This window comes from Cinclus cinclus, chromosome 18 (assembly GCF_963662255.1).
Source record: "Cinclus cinclus chromosome 18, bCinCin1.1, whole genome shotgun sequence".
NCBI classification, from domain to species: Eukaryota; Metazoa; Chordata; class Aves; order Passeriformes; family Cinclidae; genus Cinclus; species Cinclus cinclus.
In genome coordinates, this window is record NC_085063.1 from 10,461,682 (window position 1) to 10,486,675 (window position 24,994).

General features: G+C 46.8%; 1 protein-coding gene across 1 annotated transcript; it reads right to left on the reverse strand.

Annotated features, from left to right (window-relative positions):
• Positions 1 to 384: 384 nt before the first annotated feature.
• On the reverse strand, positions 385 to 12,914 carry SLCO4A1 (solute carrier organic anion transporter family member 4A1). The gene is made up of 11 exons (XM_062505137.1): positions 12,089 to 12,914; positions 10,751 to 10,841; positions 9,705 to 9,826; positions 9,279 to 9,390; positions 4,785 to 4,939; positions 3,909 to 4,104; positions 3,221 to 3,386; positions 2,442 to 2,614; positions 1,990 to 2,054; positions 1,326 to 1,474; positions 385 to 534 (listed from the first exon to the last, which is right to left on the reverse strand). Exons 1-11 carry the CDS (start codon positions 12,912 to 12,914, stop codon positions 385 to 387), a joined length of 2,205 nt encoding a protein of 734 aa, XP_062361121.1.
• Positions 12,915 to 24,994: the final 12,080 nt, after the last annotated feature.

Consider the following 24,994-nt stretch of genomic DNA (forward strand, 5'->3'; position numbering starts at 1 on the left):
CTTTACAATTGAGATATTCAATACAGTTGGCCCAGATCCTCTGGTGGTTTAAACCCCACATGCTCCATTGGAGTTACCAGTGATTACTTCCACAAGTGGAGAACGTGGTCCTGGCTTGTCACAGACACAGAATAAAGCTAGAGTAGCCCTTTCTTTAAATAAAATTAAATAACTGCACGTGGCACCAGCACACAACTTTAAATGTGCTTTTGCCGTTAAGAAAATAGCAAAGCACACCAGTGGTTACTTAAATTATTTATCCTCAACTAAAAAAAGAATAAAAATTTAAAATATTACTGCTGATTTAAAAACCCCTTGGGAGACTGCATAATGTCCTTTCATGGTATTTCTGAGGCTGAGAAAGTCACTTGTACATGGACAGCACTATATATCCTCTTCAGCTGGTAGTGAAGGCTTGTGCTCCTGGAGGCCACTGGTGCCATTTTCGGATGCATCCGAACTGCCTGGGGCTGACTCTGGAGGTGGGGGTTTGTAGAGTAAACAAGCCACGATGAAGAAGGTTGTCCCGAGCACCTGCAGCCATGGAGACACCCCATTACTGTCTGCTCTCCCCCAAAACCAGGGGCCCACCCCACATCTGCAATGAGCTTTGCTGACCAAGCTTTGGGGAGGAGATGTTGGCCAGCCTGGGAAGCAGAGCAGCACACAGAGCCAGAGGGGGTAAAAATCTGAATTTAGCCAGCCCCGAAACAATGGGAATCTTGAAAAGTTCAGCCCCACACGAACACCTGGAGCACAGTGCTGCATGAGCCAACACTGCCTCAGCCTTTTGCTGGAAGGCTTTTGAAAACCTCTTTATCAGAGCAGCTGCTAAACATTACTATCTAGGGCAAGTGCTTGTTTGGGAGCAGTTAAAATGATGGTTTTCTGCTAATAAATAAAGCCCACAGCTCTCAGCTCTCTTATTTTCTAGCAGTGACTGGGGAATGGTTATTTACAGCCTGCCCACAATGCCATCCCTCACTCTCACTAATACACTGCACTTAGATATTTTACTCCATTTCTAGCAAAAATCAGCTTGGTTGCTGTTGGAAGGAGTTATTTCATATGATGCAATAGAAGCAGTAAGCCTAGAAAATTACGGGAATTTAACAGAATGATGGGGCCTGGAGCACCATTACCTGATGAGAAGAAAACAGGGCTTTTGCCTTCCCTGAGAATTTTCTTGCGTGAAAATTTAATTTTGTCTGGGTGTGGGGCAGATCAAGGCAACCCAATTTTATAAAATTCTTTTCCAGAGCAAAACACTGTGTCCTGAAGACCTGATTGCTTTATGAGGGAGTGGAGTTAAGCAGCAGCATCACCTTGTAGACCAGTCCAGCGACGAGGGTGTATTGGCTCATGGCTGAGTTCTGGTAAACGTAGCAGGAGCCCTGCTCACCACACTGGTCCTGCCAGAGCAGACAGGATTTATCAATCATGGATCCAAAGGCAATGGGGCCAGGGATGCCTCCTGTGGGCAGAGAGAGGACACCTTCAGTTTGGGCAGCACCTACACACCAGCTCTAGCAGGAAAGCACCAGGCTCTGTTGGTACCATGATTAAGAGAACTCACCCTGCAGCATCCAGAGCCACCAGGTATCAAAAATAAGCTGAATTTCAAGATCTGAGAGTCCAGCAGGTCTTTTGGCCATCCTGACTTACATATTGCACAAGAGCCAAAAGACACTCACAGGAGCTTTACCACCTCTGCTCCTTTTCCTTAGCATAAGGGCACATTGGCAGGCCATTGAACCTCTGTCACCTGTGACATGTTACAGAACCCTCCGTTCAGTTTGCAAATCACGTGCTAAGGGAATTAAGTTGTCCTGGATGACAGCAAAGGAAAGAAAGCTTCCTCTATTCATCAATATGTGTCCTACTCCCTTCTTTTCCAACCCAGTGTGTTCTATTGTTGGCTGACAGCTTGGCACATTCCTCCCAGGACCACCAGACCATTCTGGTGTGCAAATTCCCTCTGCTCCATACCTAGTGTTCGTACCACGATCCACTGGATCCCGAGTGCAAAGGACCTTTGTCTGTCAGAGACACACCTGGGCAAAAAAAAGGGATTTGTTTAAAAATGCTGCCAGGCTGCACCTCCCTGCCTCACAACTCCAGGTCCTTGAGTCCAGCACACCTGGGACCTCCAGCCCACCTGGGACCTCAATCCCCCTGGAGATTTAGGATAACCTCAGTGCAATTCCCTCTACCCCTGCTGTAAATGTGTGTATCCCATATCAGAGGATAAAGCTTCCAGTGCTGAAACTTCCTTTCCCAGCTAGACCGGGACAAGAATTAGTCCTGATGTCTCCAGGCTGCCAGTAACTCAATGGCTCCCTTCACACCTTTCCCATGCTGGATCCAGCAGGATAAAGCAGAGAGGAGGATATTGAGGTTTCTTGGAGTGCTGGCAGAGGACAAGGCCATCCTGTGCTTACCTCAGAGTGGCAGTCAGGGCAGGAATGCTGCTCAGGAAGGTGAAGAGGATGACAACGAACATGAAGCACAGGAGCAAGGGCTTTTTTACACAGGAGGAGGTGCATTTCCCTGCCTCTGCTTTGCCAAAGCCAGGCAGGAGGGCTTTGTCAATACAGCTACACTCATGGTAGACCTGGGAAAGAAAGGCTGGTGGGGGCTCTGCTGAGGAGAGCGTGGTGACAGTCAAAGCTTTAAAAATAAGAAATTCAGGGAGGGCAGAAAGCATCTGGTTAAACTGCCAGAAAGAAATGGAAATCAAGCTGCATTTTTGACACACCTGTTTCCAAACAGGTCAAACAAGCAAGGGAAATTAACTCTGCCAGGCTGCTGAGTGTCACCTCTACCCTCCCTAAGCCTTTGCCTGACTCCATGAGCAACATGCTGGAAGGATAAGGAGGTGCATCATGTTCATCCAAGACCCAAAATGAGCCCTAGGACAGAAATCAGGTGTTTACCAAGCTCCCTGCCTGCCTGCGTGATTTTCCGTGGATTTCAGCACAGTTTGACCCAGAATGAGGCAAAGATGATTGGATAAAATGAGAGAAGAAAAGCAGGGCGACCTCAGGGTACCTTCTGCCTTCATCTCACATGGTACCTGAGAGCATCCACCCTGCCCTGGCTGATTTTACACAGATATGCAGCAAAGCTCAAGCCTTTTGCAGAGCCAGCCAAATCACTCCAGAGATGTGCCACCACCCTGTTCATCCACAGTGCTTTCAGCACCAGATTTCAAGCCTACCTTCTTGCCATTCCTGAGGTTTTCAGACACCCTTTTGCAGCCAGCGTGGCAGGGGGAGTAGTACATGATGTCATCAGTGCCACAGACAGGGCTGTAGGTCTCCTGCAAACAGCCACACTGGGCATTGCAGGCTCCTGTCAGGTTGAGGTGCCCACCTGGCAAAGCACTGCGGGAACACAGGAGCAGTCAGTGAGTAGCACTTTACAGGAGGACATGAGGAGAGGACAGGACAGTGGGAGTTGTGATAGATCCCCAGGGAGCATAAAACCAGGCTAGGGAAGGTTTTCGTCCCACCAAATTTTAGCCATGCCCTGGAGCTGTCTCTCCCACAGCCACCAAGGGACTTTAAGTGACCAGCTCTTAGAGTGATACTTCCATTCAGAAAGGAGATTCCCACTTTTGATCCAGTTTATCCCTGGATGGAGATGGGGGCTGCTGCAAAGGCAGCTTTAGAGTGGAGCATCTCCCATTAAACTCTTCCAAAAACTCCATCTCACTGCAAATCTTGGGATATCTGTTTCCTGTGTCTCACCCTCAATATCCGCCTGTAGGACTGACCAGACACCAACTTTCACCCCCAACACATCCACACATGACTGCCACTAGCACTGTGTGTTTGAGCTATCCTTCTCTTCTGACCAGAGGCCCTCAGGACAGACAGACAGACAGACAGGATGGTGGTTGTTACCTTCCATCGTACATCTGGGTTACTCCTGCCATGGGCATGTTAGGGCAGTGGATAAAAAAAACAAATATGGCCAGCAGACTGAACACTGTGCAAAGCAAACACAACTTGATGATTCCTGAACAGCGCAGTTTGAATTTATTCACGAGGAACCCTCCCAGGAATGTGCCTCCCCCTCCAGCTGGCACAACCAGATAACCTGAGAAAGAAGAGGAAAAAACGCACAAGTGAGATTAGAAATGTCAACAAGCAGTTTTCAGGTCTGAATACATTAATTGCAATGTATTTTGCATATAAATGATTCCTTGTTTTCTGTGTGGCTTCTTGGTGGGAGTTCAGTGGATGTTGCTGTAGTGGGTGGTCCCCTCTAACAGTTCAGGTAATGTGGCACGAGCCTGGTAAGGCAGCTTTTCCTACCCAGAGGTCTTATAACTGACTCTTAGAGGAGCACATCATGAGTGCTGATGCTTGTTGGACGTCATCCCTTGGTCTATGTTATGGCACTCACATGAGGATTTTCCCAGTTTCTGGAAGCTGACAAAATATTCCCCCCCCAGCTCTGACATCCTTCCTCACAGGAAAAGTTTAGCCAGTGTTTCCTGGTGATGCACTAGGAGGAATTACAATTATTTTGCCTTCTTCTAGAGGGTAACAGATGGCTAGAGAAGTGACACATTTCCTCCTGATGACAGTAGATGCAGCTCTGGAAATGCACTGGGTGTAGGTGTGCTGATAGGAAATGATCCTATCTAACAGCTGAAGAGGATAACCAGTCCATAATTAAACTGCAAAGCATCTGTCTCCATTCTAAACGAGCTAAAAGTGCTCTTCTATTTGTTGGCAAAATGGGAAAACATTGCAAAAACATGGCTTCCTCACCAAAAAATGTGGCAGCTTCAGAGGCACTTAAACTAAACTGAGACTCCAGGAATTTGGGTCCAAACGTGGACATCCCAGCTATCAGCGTTGCTTCAGTTGCTCCGGCTAAGCAGAGGAAGATGAAGGTGGGGTTCTTCAGAAGTAGCAGCACTGACCTGGGAAGGACAAATATACTGGAATTGAATCACTGATTTCAGGCACATTTTGATTTCAGGTCTTCTAAGTCAAAAGGATCACATGTAAGATGAGGCAGCATCCCATCATCCTGCAACCCTTTGAAAGGAAAAACAACAAAAGGGACCTTATTGGGGTTTGAAAGAGGTTTTCCTCTTTCCTCTTTCAGCCAGTGACACAAAGAATGTATGTGTGTCATATAACTCACACTAAGGGCACCCACGACTTCTATATGGATGATTTCAGCAGTAATTTTCCAACATTTAGGGTCAGGCTGAGTACTTTCTCTGTTTAAATACTGAGAGGACATTACTCCTCACCCAATCTCTGTCATTTCAAGGTTTTATTAGGGCCTGTTGGCAGTTATCTTCGGACTCCTGATTCAAGCAAGAGCAAACTTGTGCTACATCCTCACATACACACGCACCAACACTCTCAGAAAAATAATAACCTCTGATAATCATGGATGTTTTGTAACTAAGGGGAAATACCAAGCAAGCCTTTCTATATGGAGGAAACACCTCCAAGACACCTAAAAAACAGAAAGCAATCTTTCTGCCACAATCTAAGGCCAGTTTTACTTGAAGCTTAATGTATAAATTGAGTAACTCCATTTTATTTTGACCCACTGGGATTTAGGAGAGAGCTGCAGATATGCCTGAGAAATTGCCATGTGTCATTTATATGCAGATCCAGCAACAATTCCATCCCTGAGATGCAGAAAGGCCCTCAGGCACAGGGAATGGTCTCAATTATCTCTCACTACCTCGGATATTGGACTAAGAGGACTGACATTGCTTTGTAGGGGATGTTTTGTAAAGAAATTCAAATTCTGCCCCATGACTTCCCCCTGGCCAAGCCCAGACCAGTGCCATGGGTTATCCCATTTCTGGGATGGGCACAAATCCTGCAAGAGAGATGCCATGGGATGCTCACTGAGCAGGAAGGCAGTCACCACCTGCTCTGGTGGAAATGTGAGATCAGAGAAAACCTGCCTTGGTACAAGGGAGAGATGTGCTGAGGCTCAGAGTCAGATTTATGCAACTTTGCTCACATGAAGTGGAGAATTTCATTACATCAAAAGAACAAAGAAGCTGAAAAACAGAAAATACCACACATTCCTGTACTTTGACTACAGGGGGCTTTTACACTGCCTAGCTCTTTGGATTAGTTTAATGTACTATTTTATTTTCCAGATCTTTTTGACTGTGCTTAATTTAGAAGTATAAAGCCTAATATTTCAGTGAGAAAACGCTTGTAGATCTGGTGGCTGAGGCAGAAAACCTTTTTCAGAAAGTGCCAAACCAAAACAGAAAGTTCCTTCACCTTTTTACAGAGAAGAGTTGCTCTCTGGCACTAGTGTGACTTTGTGCCCTCTGCCCAAAAATTACAGGCTGGACTTGCAAGTAGGAAAATGCAAAGGAACTCCTTGCAGCACTAAGAATAAGGATTTACTCAATTTAATCTGTCTGAAGACAGAAAATGTAGTTGTGAGGAGCTATGGCACATAAAATCTTACCAAAGACAACACAAACCTTTTTATTACATCACTAGGACTTTAAACACACCCAGAAATCACCTAACTCTTGAACAGCCTTGGCAGTGCCCAGTTCTTGCAGCCAAAGGGATTTCAGGAGGCCCAGCACTGCAGAGAGAAGAATCCCACCACCTAAAAAAGCTGACCCTCCAAGGCTTTACTGATATGGGCACATGTAGGAACTCTTTCTCACATAATGGTTCTCTGAGCAGGTTGGGACCACCTGCATGATCAGAGCCTGCTCCTCTCCTCCAGAGAAACACTGGCATGCCCAGGACATCCCAGACTGTACCAGAGAACAGACCCAAGCTAATGAGTCACTAATAAATAGATATTTATACAATTTTACAGCATGTGAATAGCACATATTGCCATCCACTGTCACCAGCACCAAGGGAACAGAGGGCACCACATGCATCCCACAGGAACATAAACCAACCTCCCTTTGCCATGTGGGGAAGCTGTAGAAAAGCCATGAGATGAAACAAAGTCCCACCCTGCACTTAATCCAGGAGTGATCAGTGAAATATTGACCACAACTCCTTGTGCTGAAGATCAGGGCTTGCCAGGCCAGGGAGTGATCCTCACAAACTCCACCCTGCAGCTTGCAGGGACAGAGCCTCCTCTTGGTACAGCTCTACATGACTTCCCTTTGAGTCCCTCCGCTCTGACAGGAGGGGTTACTCCATGAGAGCAATCATAAGGAAGCAGAGAAAGGAAAATGCTATTTTATCAGGCCTTTTCAACCCAAGAGTTAAGACAGAAGTGTCTCCAGGGCAGAGGATTAGGCTGTGTGGGCTGCATTCCTGTAAACCCTTTCTCTCAGGCAGCACTTTGAATGCAGCAATTCATTAACCTCACTTAGAAAGGACCTGATGGCATGGAACAGTATTTTATTTCATCAGTTTTTCTGCTTATCTCTCTGAGACTATTACTGCCTGTGTGAGAAAATGTGTGGCACATGATCCCTGACTAACACAAAAGGAACAGTGAGTGTCCCTTGGCCTTACCCTCCAGCCTGGTCCACATGTCCCCAAGAGCTGCCTGCACAGATGGGATCTCCTCCTTAATGCAAGTTTCCAGAGCAGAAAGCCTTGAAGGCACTTCCCTTTTAGTAATCAAAACCAGGGACCATAAAAGTCTGTTGGGTTCCTGCTTTCAAACCACACTGAGATCTGGACTGGTCTGAATTGTCCGATACAAGTTCCCAACTTTGGGTAGTTGTTATTCAGGAAAGAGGAGTGAAAGATGCTCCTGGAGGAGGATTGTCTCTGCTCCTGCTGTCAGACAGGACAGTTTTGTTCCAGACAAGCAAGAAAAGCATCAACCACTAAATTTCATCCCTCTCTGCTGCCCCGTTTGTGCTGGTTTTAGTCACAGCCTTATCGTTATTTAAATGCAGGTTTTGAATTCAATTTCCGTGAGGAGAACAAGCCATGACCTCGGAAAATGGCACCCAGTCAAGAATGCCATTTAATAACAACAATGAAATCTGTTCAACGTAATATTGCTCATAAAACTGTCTTAACCCCTGGTAAACTTCCTACAAAGTCTCCAAGAACTTCACATGGGTGTGAGTTGTGTTGACACAACTGGTGCTGAAAATTCCTGTTCTGAGCACCTGCTTCCATCCTCCTCTGCCAGCACAACAAAGACCACAACTAAAGCTCAGAGGTGATTGTTGGCAGCAGCCTGGGGTTTGGCATCATTTGCCTTTGCAGGGAGCAACCATCACACATGGATAAAATCTCCTCCCTAAAAATGGTCCTGGGAGAAAAAATAATTAAAAAAAAAGAAGAAGAAAAGATCCCTTTATTGACTGTAAGCTCCAAAAGGAATCAATACCCAAGTATCTCTGCACCATCCAGAGCCTCCATGCCAGCTAACCCCAAGCAATAAATAAAGCAGTACCTCTCCCCCTGCCCTCTGTTTCAACACAACTCAACACAACAAAAAAAAAATCATAAAATATTTCAAAAATCTGTAACAAAAATCTGTGGTTAAAAGACCACATTTATTTTGGCCCCTGCTTTGCTCCCATCACAGAGCTGAGCAGCAGCTCAGGATTAGGCAAGTTGCTGTGTCACTGCCTTGCTGGAGAGATAAGAAGCAGTAGCACATAAAAGGTGCTGGAAGATGTGAAGGCAAAAGAAAAGAAAGGAAACAAAGAATAAAAGAGAATGGGAACTGAAAGTTACAGTGTGATATATCTTGTTTGGAATGGAGCTGTGAGAATCACAGGGCCTGTTTCATCTCGTTTCTCATTAAAAATGACAAAACAGGGATCTAACACAAGTAAAAATAGAGGAAAGGACTAAAACCCTGAGGGGCTGGGGAGGAGGAGCTGTTGGAAACATGCAATTGGGCCAGGTGAGGCCAGGCAGAAGCAGAAATAATGCTGCTGGGGAGAGGGAGGGAGCTGGCAATGCCTGGGCATCTCCCATCACCTACAGCTTGGCATCAAGGCACTCTCAGGGAAACTCAGCGTGTGGCACAAGACTGCAGGTGGACACGAGCTTCTGAAAGGCCAGATGGGACTGGCCACTTGTCCCCTGATCCCCCATGTGATCCCCAGCACCAGCTCTAGTTCAGCCTCTCTGCCAAATGCTCCCAGACCTTGACAGGACCAGGCACTTGGGCACCTCCTCTGAAAGAAAGTGTCTTTGTTTGAAGATGGGCAAAACCTTTGAGCTGGCAGGGCTGAAAGGAAGCTCAGCTTGGGCTCATTACTCTCTCCCCTCTGCGGAGGGCTCCCTAACTTCTGTGTGGGGTGGTTTTCTCACCGAGGCAGATCTTTCACTGTTTTCCCGAAGTCAGGATCCGACGCCTTTTGGTGGCTCCCATCCTTCAGCTGATGAGCCTCTGACACCCTCATAACGATGTAGCGCTGGGATCCTGAAAACGAGAGGCAAAGGGAACGAGGAGCGTGTCAGACACGGGATGTGGATGCTACTGAAGCCGTGGATTTGCAGGGGGAAAACACAACCTGACATCCTCCCTCCACCAAGAGCTGCAAAGGGAGATGCAGCAACAGAGGCAGATGGAAAGCCAAAGGGGTGAAATCCATTTAGGAATTACAACTTAAACACAGGAAGCTCCTCCTTTTCTCCCACGTCCCCAGCTACACAGGTGCACCAGGATGGAAGCCCCAGGGCCAGCGGGAGCACGGCGCAGTCCCAGCCCCAGCTCCCGATGGAGGAGCTCCATACCTGGGAGGCGCTGGGGGTAGCCCAGGATGGGGATAGAGATGAGCAGGGAGGCAGCTCCAGCCCCAAGGAAGCCGATCCACCAGGCCCCCACCCACAGCGTGTTCTCGGGGGCGATGTCGATCCTGCAAGAAGCAAAGGCAGAGGGACACAAGGGACAGAGGCGCTGGTTGGGGACGGAGTGGGGCAGCTCCGTGTGCCTCTCCCTGAGGCTGGCAGGGGCCCGGGGGGTGACAGCGAAGAACACTGAGTGATCTGATGGGGATGTCTCATCTACCATCCCTCCTGCCTCAGCACAGCACTTCACCAGCCCAGGAAATCACACCCATTTCATTCTCATGGTGTGATAAATGAAACATCATGGGCGTGATTCTCATTTAATCTCACGTTTGCACATTCACCTTACTCCTTTTCAACTGTGCTCTGTTTGATCTGTGCCAAGATCCTTGTTCCACCCCAAAAACACCCTGTGTAAGAAAACTGGTGGACATAATCCATTTCTTTCCCTGGAAACCCATTTCCCCTTTTTAACCCATTCATGTGGTCATCTGGTGTCCCTGCCTGTGGCAGAGGGGTTGGAACTAGATGATCGCTAAGGTCCCTTCCAGCCCAAACCATCCTGTGATTCTATGACCTACCAAAGAGCTGTAAGGAAACAAGAATAAATTAAAAATTTTACAAAGCAAGGAGGGACTAAGCATCCTGGTGGGATGACTGGGAGGGTGAGCAGTACTGCTGGGAGCACCACCTCATCAGGGAACTCATTCAAAAAATTCACCTGCTGCTCACAGCCTCATTAGCACAGGCAGTGCAGCGTGAGGAAGGATTTAAGCTGACAGGTTTGTCAGCAATTTCCCTCCAGCAGCAGCACTAATGCAAACCACCACTCCAGCCTCCCTGCCTGCAGTCACAGCACACAACACCCCAGGCACACTTCCCCCCCAGCCACCAGCTCATTGCTCCAGATCATTGTTATAATTTTTTTCTACCAAACAAAGGAAACACAGAGCAGAAAGGGAAAGGAACAAGATTTTTTTTTAACGACTTACTCTCTGCCAATTTCAGTATAAATATTTAGAAACATTCCTCCTACCAGATAACCCGCTGCAGGCCCAAGGATTGCAGCAGTGTAGAAAACAGCTGAAAGGGAAAACAAGTCGTGTTAGACAACCAGCAGTGTGTCAGCCAGGGATCCCCAGCCCAATTCCCTCCTAGATGCAGGATGCTCAGCCTCTGGCTGCCTCACACCCTTCCCCCTAAATCACCAAGACACAAACCCAGATCATTCCAACAACATTTCCTCTCACACTTCTCTTTCAGGGAAGCTTTTGCATCCAGCCTGAGAGGTTTTATAGTATGGGGCAGGTAAAACTGATTCAGGAATAAACCAGATTTAGTAGGGATGCAGCTGATCCCACTGCCACATCAATGAGCAGCAGGATTCTCTCCCCACTGACAACACAAAATGTCTACACTAAACACGGCACACTGGCACTTATTTCAGTTTGCTGTTTAAACCACAACACATGGAAAGATCATCAACTTGCTGATGATCTCCTTGTGATCTCCTTCCCACACTACACAGCCTTCTGATATGGCGTGGGCAGACTGATACATTTTGAAATTGCTAGAAGATCACCCTTTTGGCATTTTCACCACCAGGACTGTAAGTGTTTGGCAGCTGCTGAGTGACCAGTGATACAGAGGAGTGAGCTGAGCCTCTTCTCTTGGCTGTGCTTTGCACCAGCAGTAGCTGAGCAGCTCAGAGACCATCCCTGCTGTGCTGAGGCCTGAAGGAATGATGATCTAAAGGTTTAGGTTAGATATAAATGATAGTGATAAAACACTGGCACAGGCTGCCCAAAGAGGCAGTGGATGTTCCGTCCCTTGAAACATTCAAGGTCAGATAGGATGGGGCTCTGAGCTACCTGATCCAGTTGAAGGTGTCCCTTCTCATTGGACTAGATGACCTTTAAAGGTCCTTTTGCACCCAAATCATGCTGTGATTCTATGCTCCCTTGCACAGGTGAGGGTATGGCCTTAAGGCTGTCTGCCTGTGATGATAATGCCACATGGGCTGGCCCCATGTCAGGAGCAGGAGGAACTCCCCATCTACAGGGCAGGAGCTGCGGGAAGAAGAACACCCAGCTGAGCTCAGTTTTCCTCCTGGCAAATAATCAAAACCTCCCCAGCAGCTGCCACGTCCTTGATTTCCACCTCACCCCTTAACAGGAACAAAAGGCTGAGGAGCGTGGGGAGAGGTGCTCCCAGTGTGGGTTGGCCAAGGCAGAGGGACCATCACCTCCTTCCCATCACCTCCTTCCCATCACCTCCTTCCCATCACCCTGCTTTTCAAAGGCTGGAGCTGCCCCTTCAGCCCCACTCACCAATGTACACAGGGGAGTAGTTGGTCTTGACGTTTTCATCCAGGTAGGTGACGCCGAGCGTGTAGAGCGGCGTGGCTCCCATGCCGTGCAGGAACTGCCCCGCCATGAAGACAAACCTGTACCTGGAGAGGCTGGAGGCAGCCTGGGAACAGGGCAGGCTCTGGTTCCCACCGCAGACACCCACCTCGGCCGCCGAGCGCGCCTCGTACTGCCCCGTGGTGAAGTGGGGCAGGGCGAAGAGCAGGGAGCCCAAGCCCATGACCAGCACCCCCCAGCCCAGCCAGCGGGGCTTGTGGCCATTGCCCCCAAAGTAGCTGACGAAGGTGAGGCAGACGCAGGCCGCGATGTCGTAGGAGCTGGCGATCAGCCCGCTCTGGTAGCTGCGCAGGTCGAAGCGGCGCTCGATGGAGGTGATGACGGTGTTGATGAAGCCGTTCACGGTCATGCCTTGCAGGAAGGAGGCCACGCAGAGGAAGAACAAGACCCCTTTGGATGTGTTGCAGAGCTGCAAGCAGCCGGGGGTGAATCCCCCCCAGCCGCAGGCCAGCTCCTCCCCTTCAGCAGACACGTATTTCACCCCTTCTTCCAACGGCGTCTCCTCCTCGGCCGGGGCGGGCGCGCAGAGGGGCTGGGCACAGGAGTCCGAGGGGCTGGGAGCCCCCGAGGATGCGATGCCATTGCTCAGGGGGGTGCTGCAGCCATCCCTGGCACTCATTGCTCCGAACGGCCGGCCGGCCTCGCCGGGACGAGGGGATGTGCAGGAGAAATCGAGGGGCTGAGTGAAGCAAAAGCCATTTTCTCTGGTGGAGTTCTGGGGCATTGCCATGAACGGGAAAGTAGAGTCCAGGGGCAGTTTGAGGTGGGTTGGTGGCTAGGGTGGCTTTGTGGGGCAGCGAGGACCAGCCTGTCCAGGAGATGCAATTTTCAGCACTTACTTCAGTAGGGAGACGGTGAAGGTCTGAGCCAAGACCATTCTGATCTGTGCAAAGATAATTTTTACATGCCTTTATATAAAAACATGCTCAAATCCCTTGAATATATATATATATATTTTTTTTTTTTTTCTTCCCACAAGTATAAGCATTCACTGTGCAGTTCACCTGGTCATGTATCTTCCACCATGGGATGTGTTGGTACCTCAGGTGTCAGGACATCGCTAACATTACGGAAAAGAACAAAACATTCAAGAGCCTTAAAAGAAAAGCACTTCTAAAGAACTGTCCTCACTGATTGAAGCCCCTTATCCTTCCTCTGATAAAGACCTGGAGAGACCCCACAAACTCCATCTCTCTTCTTCCCCCTGTAGAGAACAGCCCACACAGCTACAAGTTTCCCACTGCTAGAAGTCCTTTGGTCTCTCTTTCACACTCTGCCAATAGCAGTTTATAATTATCCTGAAAACTTTCCACAGTCAGATTGATTTTATTCCAAGCCCTCAGATCTGTTTACAACTATTCAGTAAAATCCTTTTTATAACTAATTAGACTACATGCCATTTCAGAGCAGGCTGGAGGGCAGAGGCAGCTGACTCTAACCTGATTACTGATGCAGACTGCCTGCTTTCACCCCATTCCTGTGCATTGCAGCACCTGACCATGCCAGCAACCAAGAGTATTTTTCCTTAAATGCCTTGGTTGAACTATAGATGATGAAAATAATAAGCTTCTCCCTTGAACACTAGTCTTAAATATGCAACAAATGCTGGGCAAGAACTGTTGTGTTAGAGAGCATGCTCAAAGCATCCTCTATTTCTCAATAATTTTGCCAATATCTGTTCGAGAGGTTCCCACAAAAATTTTCCCCCTGACATGACAGCCTCATCAGCATGGAAGAGGGAAAAAGGGCATTTTTTTTTTCCCTGATGAAGTGAACTATGTTCAGATGGCTGTAACCTGGGAATATTGCAGCCTTTGGTGAAGACTTTAATACTTACCCATGTGTTGCTGTAAAAAAGTGATTGACATTTGCTAAGTAGGTGTGCTTCTCTGCACCAGCAGGTTTTGCAGGCACTGGGGCAGAAGGACTGGACAGAAGGTGATGGTCCCACCCCAGAAGGGCAGAGGACAAGCCATGTGTGCTATCAAATCTTAAACATTCATGTCAGTAGTGCTACAGCACGTCTAGTCCTTAAAGTACGTTAAACAAATGAGGTCCAACTTAATTTTATCTTAATTACCCTGCCTGAGGAGCAGAGTGCATGGACTATTTCCCATTTCAAGGTCCAGGTTCCAGCAGAGATTTGATGACAGTGCAGGGCAGGTGAGCCTGGTGGCTGGGAGGGCACTGCTTTGCAGATCCATGCTGGACTCCTCCAGGTGACTCCTACCTTCACTGGCTGAGTACAGCCAGATAACATTGATGTGTAAAATGTAAAATGCAAAATCTGACTGCAGGGGTTGAAATTTTGCTGCAGAGACAGGCTGTTGTAATGTGATGGCACAAAAAAAAAAAAAAAGATGCCTTGGTGCAAGGATCTAATTTTTCCACTTTTTTTGCCTCTCCAGTGTTCTTATGACTCTTACAGCTCTAAATCTGTTTCTCATCTTTGGATGCAATATAGGAAGCAATAAATAAGCCTGCTTTAGCACTCTGTTAAAGTCAGGAGTGATTATTAGGCGCTGAATCAGGCTCTAAGGGGCGGACTTGTTCATGCTCATGTAAATCAAACGCCTCCTTGCACAGCAGCCCGGACAGCAGCTGCACCCTCCTATCAAACTTTGTATCAGACTCATGTCTGATGTTACACTTGACTGCACTTGTAAAGAAGGTTTCTTGGCTGGGGATTGATTTTGCTCTCACTGATTTCAGCAGACAGGAAAAGCACATCTCTGTTATTACCTGATACGCAAGCAGGAGTCGTGAGCTCCCAAACTGGCCCAGGTCCACCCTTTAAACACTGGGATCTCTCCTTTGATACCTCATGAATTTATATTGATATTTTGCTATTTCACAAGTCAGGAAAGAGATTATAGCTCTTCATCAAAGGGGGTTTTTTTTCCCCTTGGTGGCAGCAGTCTGGGTCACCCAGCCCAGGTGACCACACCATCCCCACTTCAACTCCTGCCACTGTTAGTGTGAGTTAACATCAAACAGGGTGAAACACTTCCAAGAAAGCAGCCAGCCTTTCCTCCAGGCAGCAGATGTTCCCCCACAACCAGAATCCTTCTCAGCCCCAACAATCTCCCTGTACACATCCCAGAGGACCTGGGCTAATGACTCGTGCTCAGGTGCCGTGGGCAGGGAGCCCACTCCTGCTCTGAGCTGTCCCCCGAGCTGCTTGGCATCTCTTGAAGCATTGATAAACTGGTTGTGACAAATTCACTGTGGCTATCAGCTTCCACAGGAGCCATATGCCACTTTAGAGGACAAAATATAATCTTCAGGGGGAAAAAACCCAAGCAACTTCATGCACTTCCTAATCATTCATATTCTTCCGAGCCATCCATTTACTGCCTCCCATTCATCTCAGTTTTTAATGACTCAGCGGGTGATTTCTTGCTTATACTGAATCAGTCCAAATGCTATTATTGCTCTGCCATAGATTTCCTCATTTTGCTGCAAGATTTCTACTTTTTTTTCCACATACAGCTGGTTCCAGAGTGCCAACATTATCGAGTCAACACAGCAAAAGCAGCAAGGCGATGAAAGCATGATTTGTATTTTCTGATGAAATCTGTAAGGACTTCCCCCCCCCAGTAATATTTAGCATTAAATCAATAGTAAAACTTACAAGCTTTTCATCAGGTGATCATTTAAAAAGTCACAGGACCAATTAAAAACATTCTGTATTTCTGCCAAGGACTGCAATGAGATTAATGTTGCAAATTAACTCATAACTGACATGCAAAATAATCCCATTTGCTGAAACATGCCCAATAATAGTTAATCTTCCCTTCCATATTATTGTTTTTTGACTTTTATATGGTATTATTGTGGCAAATAACATCTATACATAACTTCTGCTTTCCATAGCTAAGCACAGTTTATGAGTAGGTTTAGCATTTTTTTTCAATTCTATTGCATACATGGAGATTTTTACTAATGAACACAGGGAAGGGATTAAAAATGGTCAGGAAGTATGCTGCAAACAGGAGAGGAGAAGCCCCAGGCAATGCTTGGTGGCTGTGATGGGTCTCCTCTATTTGTATTTTCCTCAACATGTGAGTCAGCCTGGACTTACTGATCAAGTAGTTAGAATCTGGGAAAATCCACATCCAAGTACCAAGCTCATATTACTGGAGCAAGGGATAAATCCATTCGCTTTTGTCCATTTAACTTCTCTTGGTAACACACACTGAATTTTCCTTGGAGAGTTTGGCTTCACAGGATTAGCAGCACTCCTTCTGTCATGGCTGATAAACACCATATGGGTCAAGTGTAATCCACAGGCTGCTTTAGGAGTGGGGAAGCTTCCCAGAAGTGAGATAAATCCACCTCCCAGTCCTGTGAACAGGGCTTGTCCTTAGGGCACTGGTTCAGTGCAAGGGAGATAAAAGCAAGAATGGGATGAGTGAGTTGTTCTGAGTAACACTGAACTGGTTTCCGGGCAGCTGAGGAACTTCACCCAGCTCACACCACATGCAAGTCTTACATTTTTAGCCCACTTTTAGAAAGCATCCCTTTGGATCAGCAATACAGAGGATGCTGCTATTGTGGACTGGCACCAAGACCAGACTGGAGCCTTTGATAAGCAATTCCTGTGGGAACAGCATGGTCCTGCACACATGGAAAAGTTTCAAGAATGAGAAACACACCCAGAGAGCAGCCAGCTGACCGTGTACCAAATGCAGTGCTCACCATCAGTGCTGCAGGGACAGACAGAGGATGAGGGAGGAAGTTCCTAGGAATGGGGGGCAATAAGAATATCCTGACCCACCTCTCATGTCAGAGACCTGCTTTTACATGATTTGCCCTACTGGAGTCTGAAGCATGGAAGTGAGCAGCAGAAACTGGCTTTGAATTATCACATGAGCAAGGACATATTTATAATTACATAAATTCCAAACAGTGGAGCTTAGCACTCAGAAACCCTTTGTATGTTTTCCAAGTGCTTTCCATTCACCGGGAAATTATTGCAATAATATGCAGGAAATCAGGAAGGTGGCTTGGATAATTTTCAATTAGCTGCTTGAAAATGCTTTGAAGATAAATCTAGACAGATTTTCTGAGTCTGTTTACTTGTTCCAGCTTATCTGTGTAAATACAATTGGCTGCAGCTGCCTCAGACCATCTTTAAAAACTTGCAGTGCCAACGTATGGAGCAGATTTAACCCAGACACTACTTTTTGTCATAGCACAGATTAACCAAACAAAAGAATCTTTTATGCTATAATTCCTAACTCTCCCTCCCTAATGTCACTCTGGCTTTAATGTCTTTTTCCTTTCCATGCATTTGACCAATGCTGGGAAGGTTTCTGTGCTGGTACAGTGCTGTGCTCTCCCTCTCTGTCACTGCCCATGGAGCTGGGTGTTTCCAGATACACCACCAGCATTTCCCAACCTCTAGCCCTGCATGGTGTTATTTTCCATCATTTTGACTCTTGCAACACATTAAAGGATGTTCTATATTCAGCACCCTCTTTCTGCATGAGCTGCTGGTCAGCTCTTCCCAAAAATTACCAGTTAGTTCCTACAGCTGTCCCTTCTTTGTTTCCAAGCAGAAGATGAAGACTCAGGCAAATCCTTTATGATGTAAGGAATTAAACAAAAGGAGCAAAACCCAAATAAAGAATGTGAGACATGTGATTCTCTGGTGCTTCTAAAGATAGAAGAACTAAAATGCAAAAAAATGCAGCATCCTATGTTATACAACTCAAGGATGCTGTGTTCAGAATAGATGTATTTCAGTAATGTTGACATCTACCACGGTTTACAGGCACTTGACACTTTTTCATCCTTACGGTTTGATCAATATGAAGGTAGAAGCAAAAAAGAAAACCAGATGGAATGATACCATGAAACTACCTTGAACTTCACTTTTTCCCTTCCAACACCTCTTCTCTGCACTATGGGGACTTTGTGGGGAAAATCACACACCATAAGGTCATTTTGCTCTACCAGCCAAGGACAGACTTTAGCTTGAGCTTTCTAAGACAGGTTCTGCAGCTCAGCCTTGTGTTGGTGGGCTGGATTCCCACTCATTCATGTCCAACCAGACAACACAGAGCTCAGTGGAGCACATTAGAAGAGCTAAAATCATCATGGGGACACAAACTTGCTGTTCATCAGCATCTCCTGCAACACTCAGCACTGCAGTGAGCACAGGACAACATGAGATGGGCAGGTGGAAACATGGAGCCAGGTGGGAGCATGAAAGACACACGCCAAGGATTCAGCAGAGGGAAGGGTATTTCCCCACAAATTCACTCATTTTTTCTAGACCAGCAAGTAACAGCTTCCCCAAACAGCCCTGGGAGCACGAGCTCACCGGTGCACACTGCTTAGCCTGGATCTTGTTTAACATCCAGTGATGCTCCCTAATCCTCTTAGGTATTAGTCTTGAGATTCCTGCCAAGCAGGGGAGCAGCAGAGCCTCCCAGACAGCACTTAAATGAACTCACTGCTTGAAAGGTGCAATACTTCAAAATGCAGTAGAACTTCAGCTGTTCTGCTTTGGTTAACCTCAGATTAGCACCTTGGAGGTCACTGCGGTGTGCAAAATGCAAAGTTAAATCACCTCCATTTCTGTGTCTCAGGTGACTCCCCAGGAAGCCATTCTGCTCTAGGACTGCAATTTTTTTGCCTATAATGACTTGTTTAAAGCTAAGTACCAAATCTGAGTCAGACATTCCTATTGTGTCCCTGTAGCCAGCTGCAAGGAGATTATCACATTTGGGTTATCCACAGCCCTCAAGTCACAGAATCACAGAATGGTTTGGATTGGAAGGGACCTCAGAGACCTCAGTTCCTGCCCATGAGCAGGGACACCTTCCACTATCCCAGGTTGCTCCAAACCCTGTTCAACCTGACCTTGGACACTTCCAAGGATGGGGCAGCCACAGCTTCTCTGGGTAACCTGTGCCAGGGCCTCACCACCCTCACAGGGAAGAATTCCTTCCTAATATCTAACCTAAAATTACTTTGTTTCAGTTTGAAGCTCTTCCCACTTGTCCTATCACTCCATGCCACTGAAAAAGTTCCTTGTCCAGCTTCCTTTAGGCACTGGAAGGGGTTCTAAAGTCTCCCCAGGGCCATATTTTCTCTAGGCTGAACAACCCCAGCTGTCAGAGCCTGTATTCCCAGCAGAAGTACTCCACCCTCAGTCTTCTCCCCTGCCTCCAGAAGGAATATTTTATGTTGCTAAATCACCCATTATTGCAGATATGATCTGGAGAAGGAACATGTACATAATCATATTTCTGTTGGATTAGCTGAGGATATTACTCCAAGCTTATTCTGGCCTTATGTTGGCTACCACAACAGAAACAATATTTGATCTAGCACAAAGCCAGATGGTGCAAAATTAACCCATTCAGCACAAATCTGATGTGGCACAGGGAATTTGGTCCAGCACTGGCACAGGCTCACATGGTTGTAAGATTTCTGGCATGGCATGTGCAGCCTCTAAGTTTCCTGATAGCAAGTACTCCCCTTAAAGTACATCCACCCCCTAAAGATGAGCTAAGCAGACATCACTCTTCATTTTATTTCATACTTTTAGATAAACAGAATGTCAGCTTGCAGATAATTTGCATTTGCTCATGCAATACCCTAGATCTTGACAGGCTGTGGTATATTGGGGGATTTCTCTGAAGAGGGCAGATCCCTATTTGTGTCATCAAGAGGAAATGATGAACACTTTCAAAGGGATGACTCCTCTTCATTATCTGACTCAAAATCCCAGACCAGTACCACAACCAAAAATTAGAGCAGCTATGAAGTAAAAGGCAGGAACTCAGGCCCAAAGGGGAACTGGGGCAGAGCACGAGATCAGCACAGTGGCAGCACAGATCAGCACAGTACCACTGCCACCAAGGATGGGTGGGAAGAAGCCAGCCTGGCATGGTACTTCCCTTAGAAACCTCAGACTCGTTCCAAAGGCAACTCCTTGTACTGCCAAGTTCTAGCAGAGGGTGCAGCAATATCTCATGCAGAAAGCACTGAAAACCTCAAGCACAGCCACAGAGCACATGGGGCTGTAAATGGGCAGGTGGTGCTGGCTTCTCCCATGGCTGGATGCCTCTAAATAAATGAATAAATAAAAATCCCCCCCATCAGAAGAGGTGAGACTCCACTGACTCCTTTGAGAGGTGGAAAAATGCTGAGCCATATCCTTCAGCATTAAGAGGCCTCTCTGAGAACCCCAGGTCAGTATGAAACAGCAATTCCACACTCACACACATCAATATCCACACTAAGGGACAGAGGAAGAGGTGTCCAGAGCTGAGTGCACACTCTCTGCAACTACCACAGGCTCTGCAGGCTGGTACATCATTCATCTGACACTGCTCAACCAGGTCAGCAATTCATTCCAAATGCCAGGGAGCAAATTGGTGCCAAATTGCTGTTTCTTCCTGAGATAAAGGAACAAACAGGCATATAATGTTCCCACTGTCAACCCCAAGCACCTGCTGGACTCGGAGAAGTTTTCCTTGAGCAGTGGGAGACACACTCTGCCTCGTGCCCTCCCCTTTCTCATGCACCAGGAATCACAGCCTCGGACAGCAGATGCTGGAGGAAGGATTCACTTGGAAATCTGGAAGCTGCCTTCAAGGGATTCCCACTTCCATGCAGTAGCGTGGTATGGTTTCCATTGCTGGCTCAGGAACTTTTCTGCTTTCCTTGGTGAGGACCTGTTCACATCCCACAACCCCCACACCAGGAGAAATAGAACAGCAGAATAACCTTGTCCTTGGCCATTGGCTCAAGGAGGACACTGAGTTTGACCCGTGTTCCTTAAGAAATGATGGTCCAGATCCTGCCGTTGCTGCTCAACCAGGGTGGTGTGTGTTCACACAAGGCATCCAAGCAGGGCTCCCAAGATCGCTCAAAGAAAGCAACAGGGAATTCATGGGAACAACAACTGGCAGGTTTGTGGCAGTAGGCAAATTATTTTTATTGTCTCTTGAAAAAAGGCAGTATTTCAAAATTTAAATTATTTAAAAACAAGAATATTGTAGGCAGGCAATCAGTGTATGACAACCTGGGTACCTACTTTTCACTCCTTTTAATTCAGTTTCTCTGAATTAAACTCTTTTCAATGTTTACTGCCAAATAAGAGGAGAATATGCAACCCTAAAGGGATCACAGGTTACTCAGGGTTATATGGGAACTCCAGAAAAGGCTGATTCTGCTATAACCAAGACCCACATCTGGCTCAAAGATCTAAACTCTCAACAACTGAATTCACTCCAGCAACCCAAGGAGACCATAAAGTAGCTCTGAAAGCACTTTGAGGAAATCCTTTATTTCTGGGAATTCTTATGCTAACATAAAGCTCCACAGCATCTGCCCTGGGCAAACCCTTCCAGCCCAGGCAAGGTAGAGCAGCCTCATCACTGCCCTGACTGGCTGAGATTCTGTTTCCTACAGGGTTTTTAAAGCAAAAGAATATTGAGTTAAAATTTCAAATCTGATTTATTTGGAATACAGCAAGCTAAAAAGATTGATGCAGTTTTTCAAGGAGAGGCTATGAGAGAAAATGTCTAAAAGAGCTCAGGTCCTTCAGATATTTTGGGGACTGTTTATTTCTGTGTCATGGGTAGCTACCATTTATCAAAACTCTAGAATCTAAATGTATATTTTCTATTTCTTAATCCCATCTAGAAAAATAAACACCTATCACAGAGGATATACAAAGCACTTGAACTGACAAATATGAAGCTATAAAAAAATGACAAAAAGTACTTTTTCTTGGATTTTTCTTTCAGACAGAATATTACAAAGTCAAAGCATTTTTTTAGGGAAATAAGTTCTTGATCTTGCTTTCTCAACATGAAAATGACTCCCTAACTCCTTCAAACCACCACAGTTAAACAAAGCTGGTTGGCATTTTTTTTTTCTTGCAGCAACCAAGCCAAGCTCTGGGAGTTCCAGTGACTGAAAATTATTGATGCCATACAGCAATATGCCATTAACAACATCAATTAAATTTGGTTAGATATCAGTGAAATAGCACAGGAGAAGAAAGGGGACTTCACTGCTCCAGAAAAAATCTGCTGGAAAGGCTCAGCACTTTGCTGAACCAGAATAAACAGAGTATTTCCCAGTGCTATCATATGCCCACTGCTTGAGCTCATTTACAATCTAGAGGTGGAACGACACTATTTTTGTCAGCAGCAACACTGTAGAACCTGAAGAGAGATTTGAGGTTAGAACACTGCTCTGCTATTATTAAACACTTCACTGCCTCATCACATGCTCTGCTTTGTACTAGAGAGACCTCTGACGTAAAATCCACTACAGTTAGTGCCCCTCTCTGAGTGCTTGTCTACAATCACTTATCCCATCTACTGAAGTAGGATGGATGCTTTTGTCTGGGATTCATAAAGCAGATGAAGTCTTTGACCTCTCTGGAGCGTTTTCCCCAGAACGTGTGTGCAGGAACTCTGTTCTCCAGTGCCGCCGTTCAGCGCCCGCGCTCGCACGCCAGGAGGTCACCCAAGGCCAAGATGGAACAAAACTAATTCTGTGGCAGGGAGGTCTAGCAATAAATCAGTTTTGAAAAGGGAAAGGACAGTGGCTGCAGGAGAGGAGATCCCAGAGCTACGGGGCTGGGATAGCTGGGGACAGGTGCAGGGAGAGCCACGCTGCCACTGACCCTGGGGACAAAGCCCCTGATCCTGCCTGTGGTGTGCTCTGGGCTGTTACAGCTCCCAAATTCTGCTTCTCTGCACAAGGATAAGCCCCTCACCAGACCAAGACAATGCAGGTTTTAACTGTGCTGGGGAAGCAGAGAACCCTTCAGGGTGGCCAGAGAAACCCAGGCCGATGCTCACGCCCGTAACAGCCTGTGTGTGTTTGATAACTCTTACATGTTGCCTTAACACAGCAACCTCAATTCATTAAGCACAAAATCCAAAGGGGGAAGCTTTCCCCTGAAATCATACCCAGCATTTCACTAACACACTAGTAAAAAGCTGCCAACTCTGTTTCGTGGGTGCAGAGTCTTGCAAAACTTTTCCACCATTCACTGTGATTATGCAAGATACAAATGTCCCAGGCTCTGAATAATCAAGTTACAGGCAGCACCTCATGGAACCATGTGAGGAAGACAAAAAACCCAAATGGTAAAGCAGAATGTATGGCATCCTGCACATGAGCACCTTCATCTGTGCAAAGGTGGGGTTCTGGGCTTGGAACACCCAATTAAAATAAAGAAAAGCTAAGCAAGTGCTCAGTGCTGCTGTTTGGGGTTGACTGAGCAAAAGGAGCAGCATAAAACAGAACCAAGATTCCCTGCTACTGCAGGGTGTAAAGTCCCAAATGGGAGAACTGGATCCTCCCCAGCATGCTCCGTGCTGCAAAGACATGCACAAAAAAAGAGAGATTAAAACTGCCTGGAGGAGTTTGCAGTCATGAGGCACCGAGCAGCTGGATGCTGATCTCCCTAAGCCGGTGGGTATTTCTTTTGTTCGTGGCTGATCCCATCTTCCCCTTTCCAATCTCTAATCTCTGTAAAGACTTCGAGCGAGTACTTGCTCAGGTAGTTCCTGCTTCCACTGGCCAAGAACACCCAACCCTTGCAGGAATCGCTGTTTCCGAGCCTCATCTCTCATCCCAGGGTCACAACTAATGTTTCTGCCACTATCACCGAGCGGGTTTGCCCCACGTGCAGGACAGTTTAAGGGAATATCAGTGGAGTTGCCACTTCCCAGGGCTTTAGGTGGCACTTGGGACACCGGACCACGCTCAGCATTCACCGCAGGGCTGTGATGGAGTCCTGGCGGGGCAGGTGACTCTGATCTGTCCCTCCCAGCCCGCCCAGTGCACAGAGAGGCTGCTTCAGTTTCCGATCACTTTTGGCAGTTTGCAAGCCAGATCTCTTTGCATATAAATAACTACATTTCCCCCCCCACACACACCCTTTTTCATTATATGAGTAACCCGCTCCCCCGGCAGTTTCATCCTTTCTCACGTTTACAAGTGCTCTGACACACTTTTCTGAAGATCTCCTTTGTGTTCATTTCTGCCTCAAATGCTATTTTGATGTGTGTTTTTACAACCAAGTGGCACTACAGAAAGAAGCAGCCCAGAAATAAATAAATAAATAAAGATGTGCCAGGCAGGGATAACTTTAGGTTTGTAGTTTGTTGCCTGGTAAAATCAAACAGCCAATAAAATGGTAATAACATGTTAATGCAACAAAATCATGTGATTAAGGTCCACTTGTGCTTTTTAGGCTTGCAGAGCTGTAAAATATGGTTTTATTATAGCAGCTTTTGATTTGTATCATCTGAACAAATGGGTTATAATAGTAATACAGAGCAAGTAACTAAAGTGCTCCGATTCCATCCAGCATCCTGCCCGCTACTAACTTCAGCTCTGCTCCTGTGAAACAGGAATTAATTTACCATTAACGCAACAATTTTTCTTCCTGTAAGGATCCTGCCATGCCACTTTACTACCTTTCCTTACTTTCTGTCTTTTCTCCTCATCATTTAATTTTTCCATAGAAAGACACGGTCACGCTGTAAGGGAAACCCCAAACCGCAGTGATTCAGTCCGAACGCAGTTCCAGGCAGCAACCCAGCCTTGCAGCATCCTCGCAGATCATCTCAAAGCGAAAACCTCAGCGACTCGGGCCATTTCCTTGACTCTCCCCCCGTCACATCCACGGGGTTGTTCCCGCCACGGACCACGCGGTGCGGCCACCAAAAGCCCGCAGAGCGGGGCTGAGCCCCAGCCGAGCCCCCCGTGCGCTCCGCATCCCCCGCGCCCACCCCGCGCCCTCGGGGCTCCTGCGGG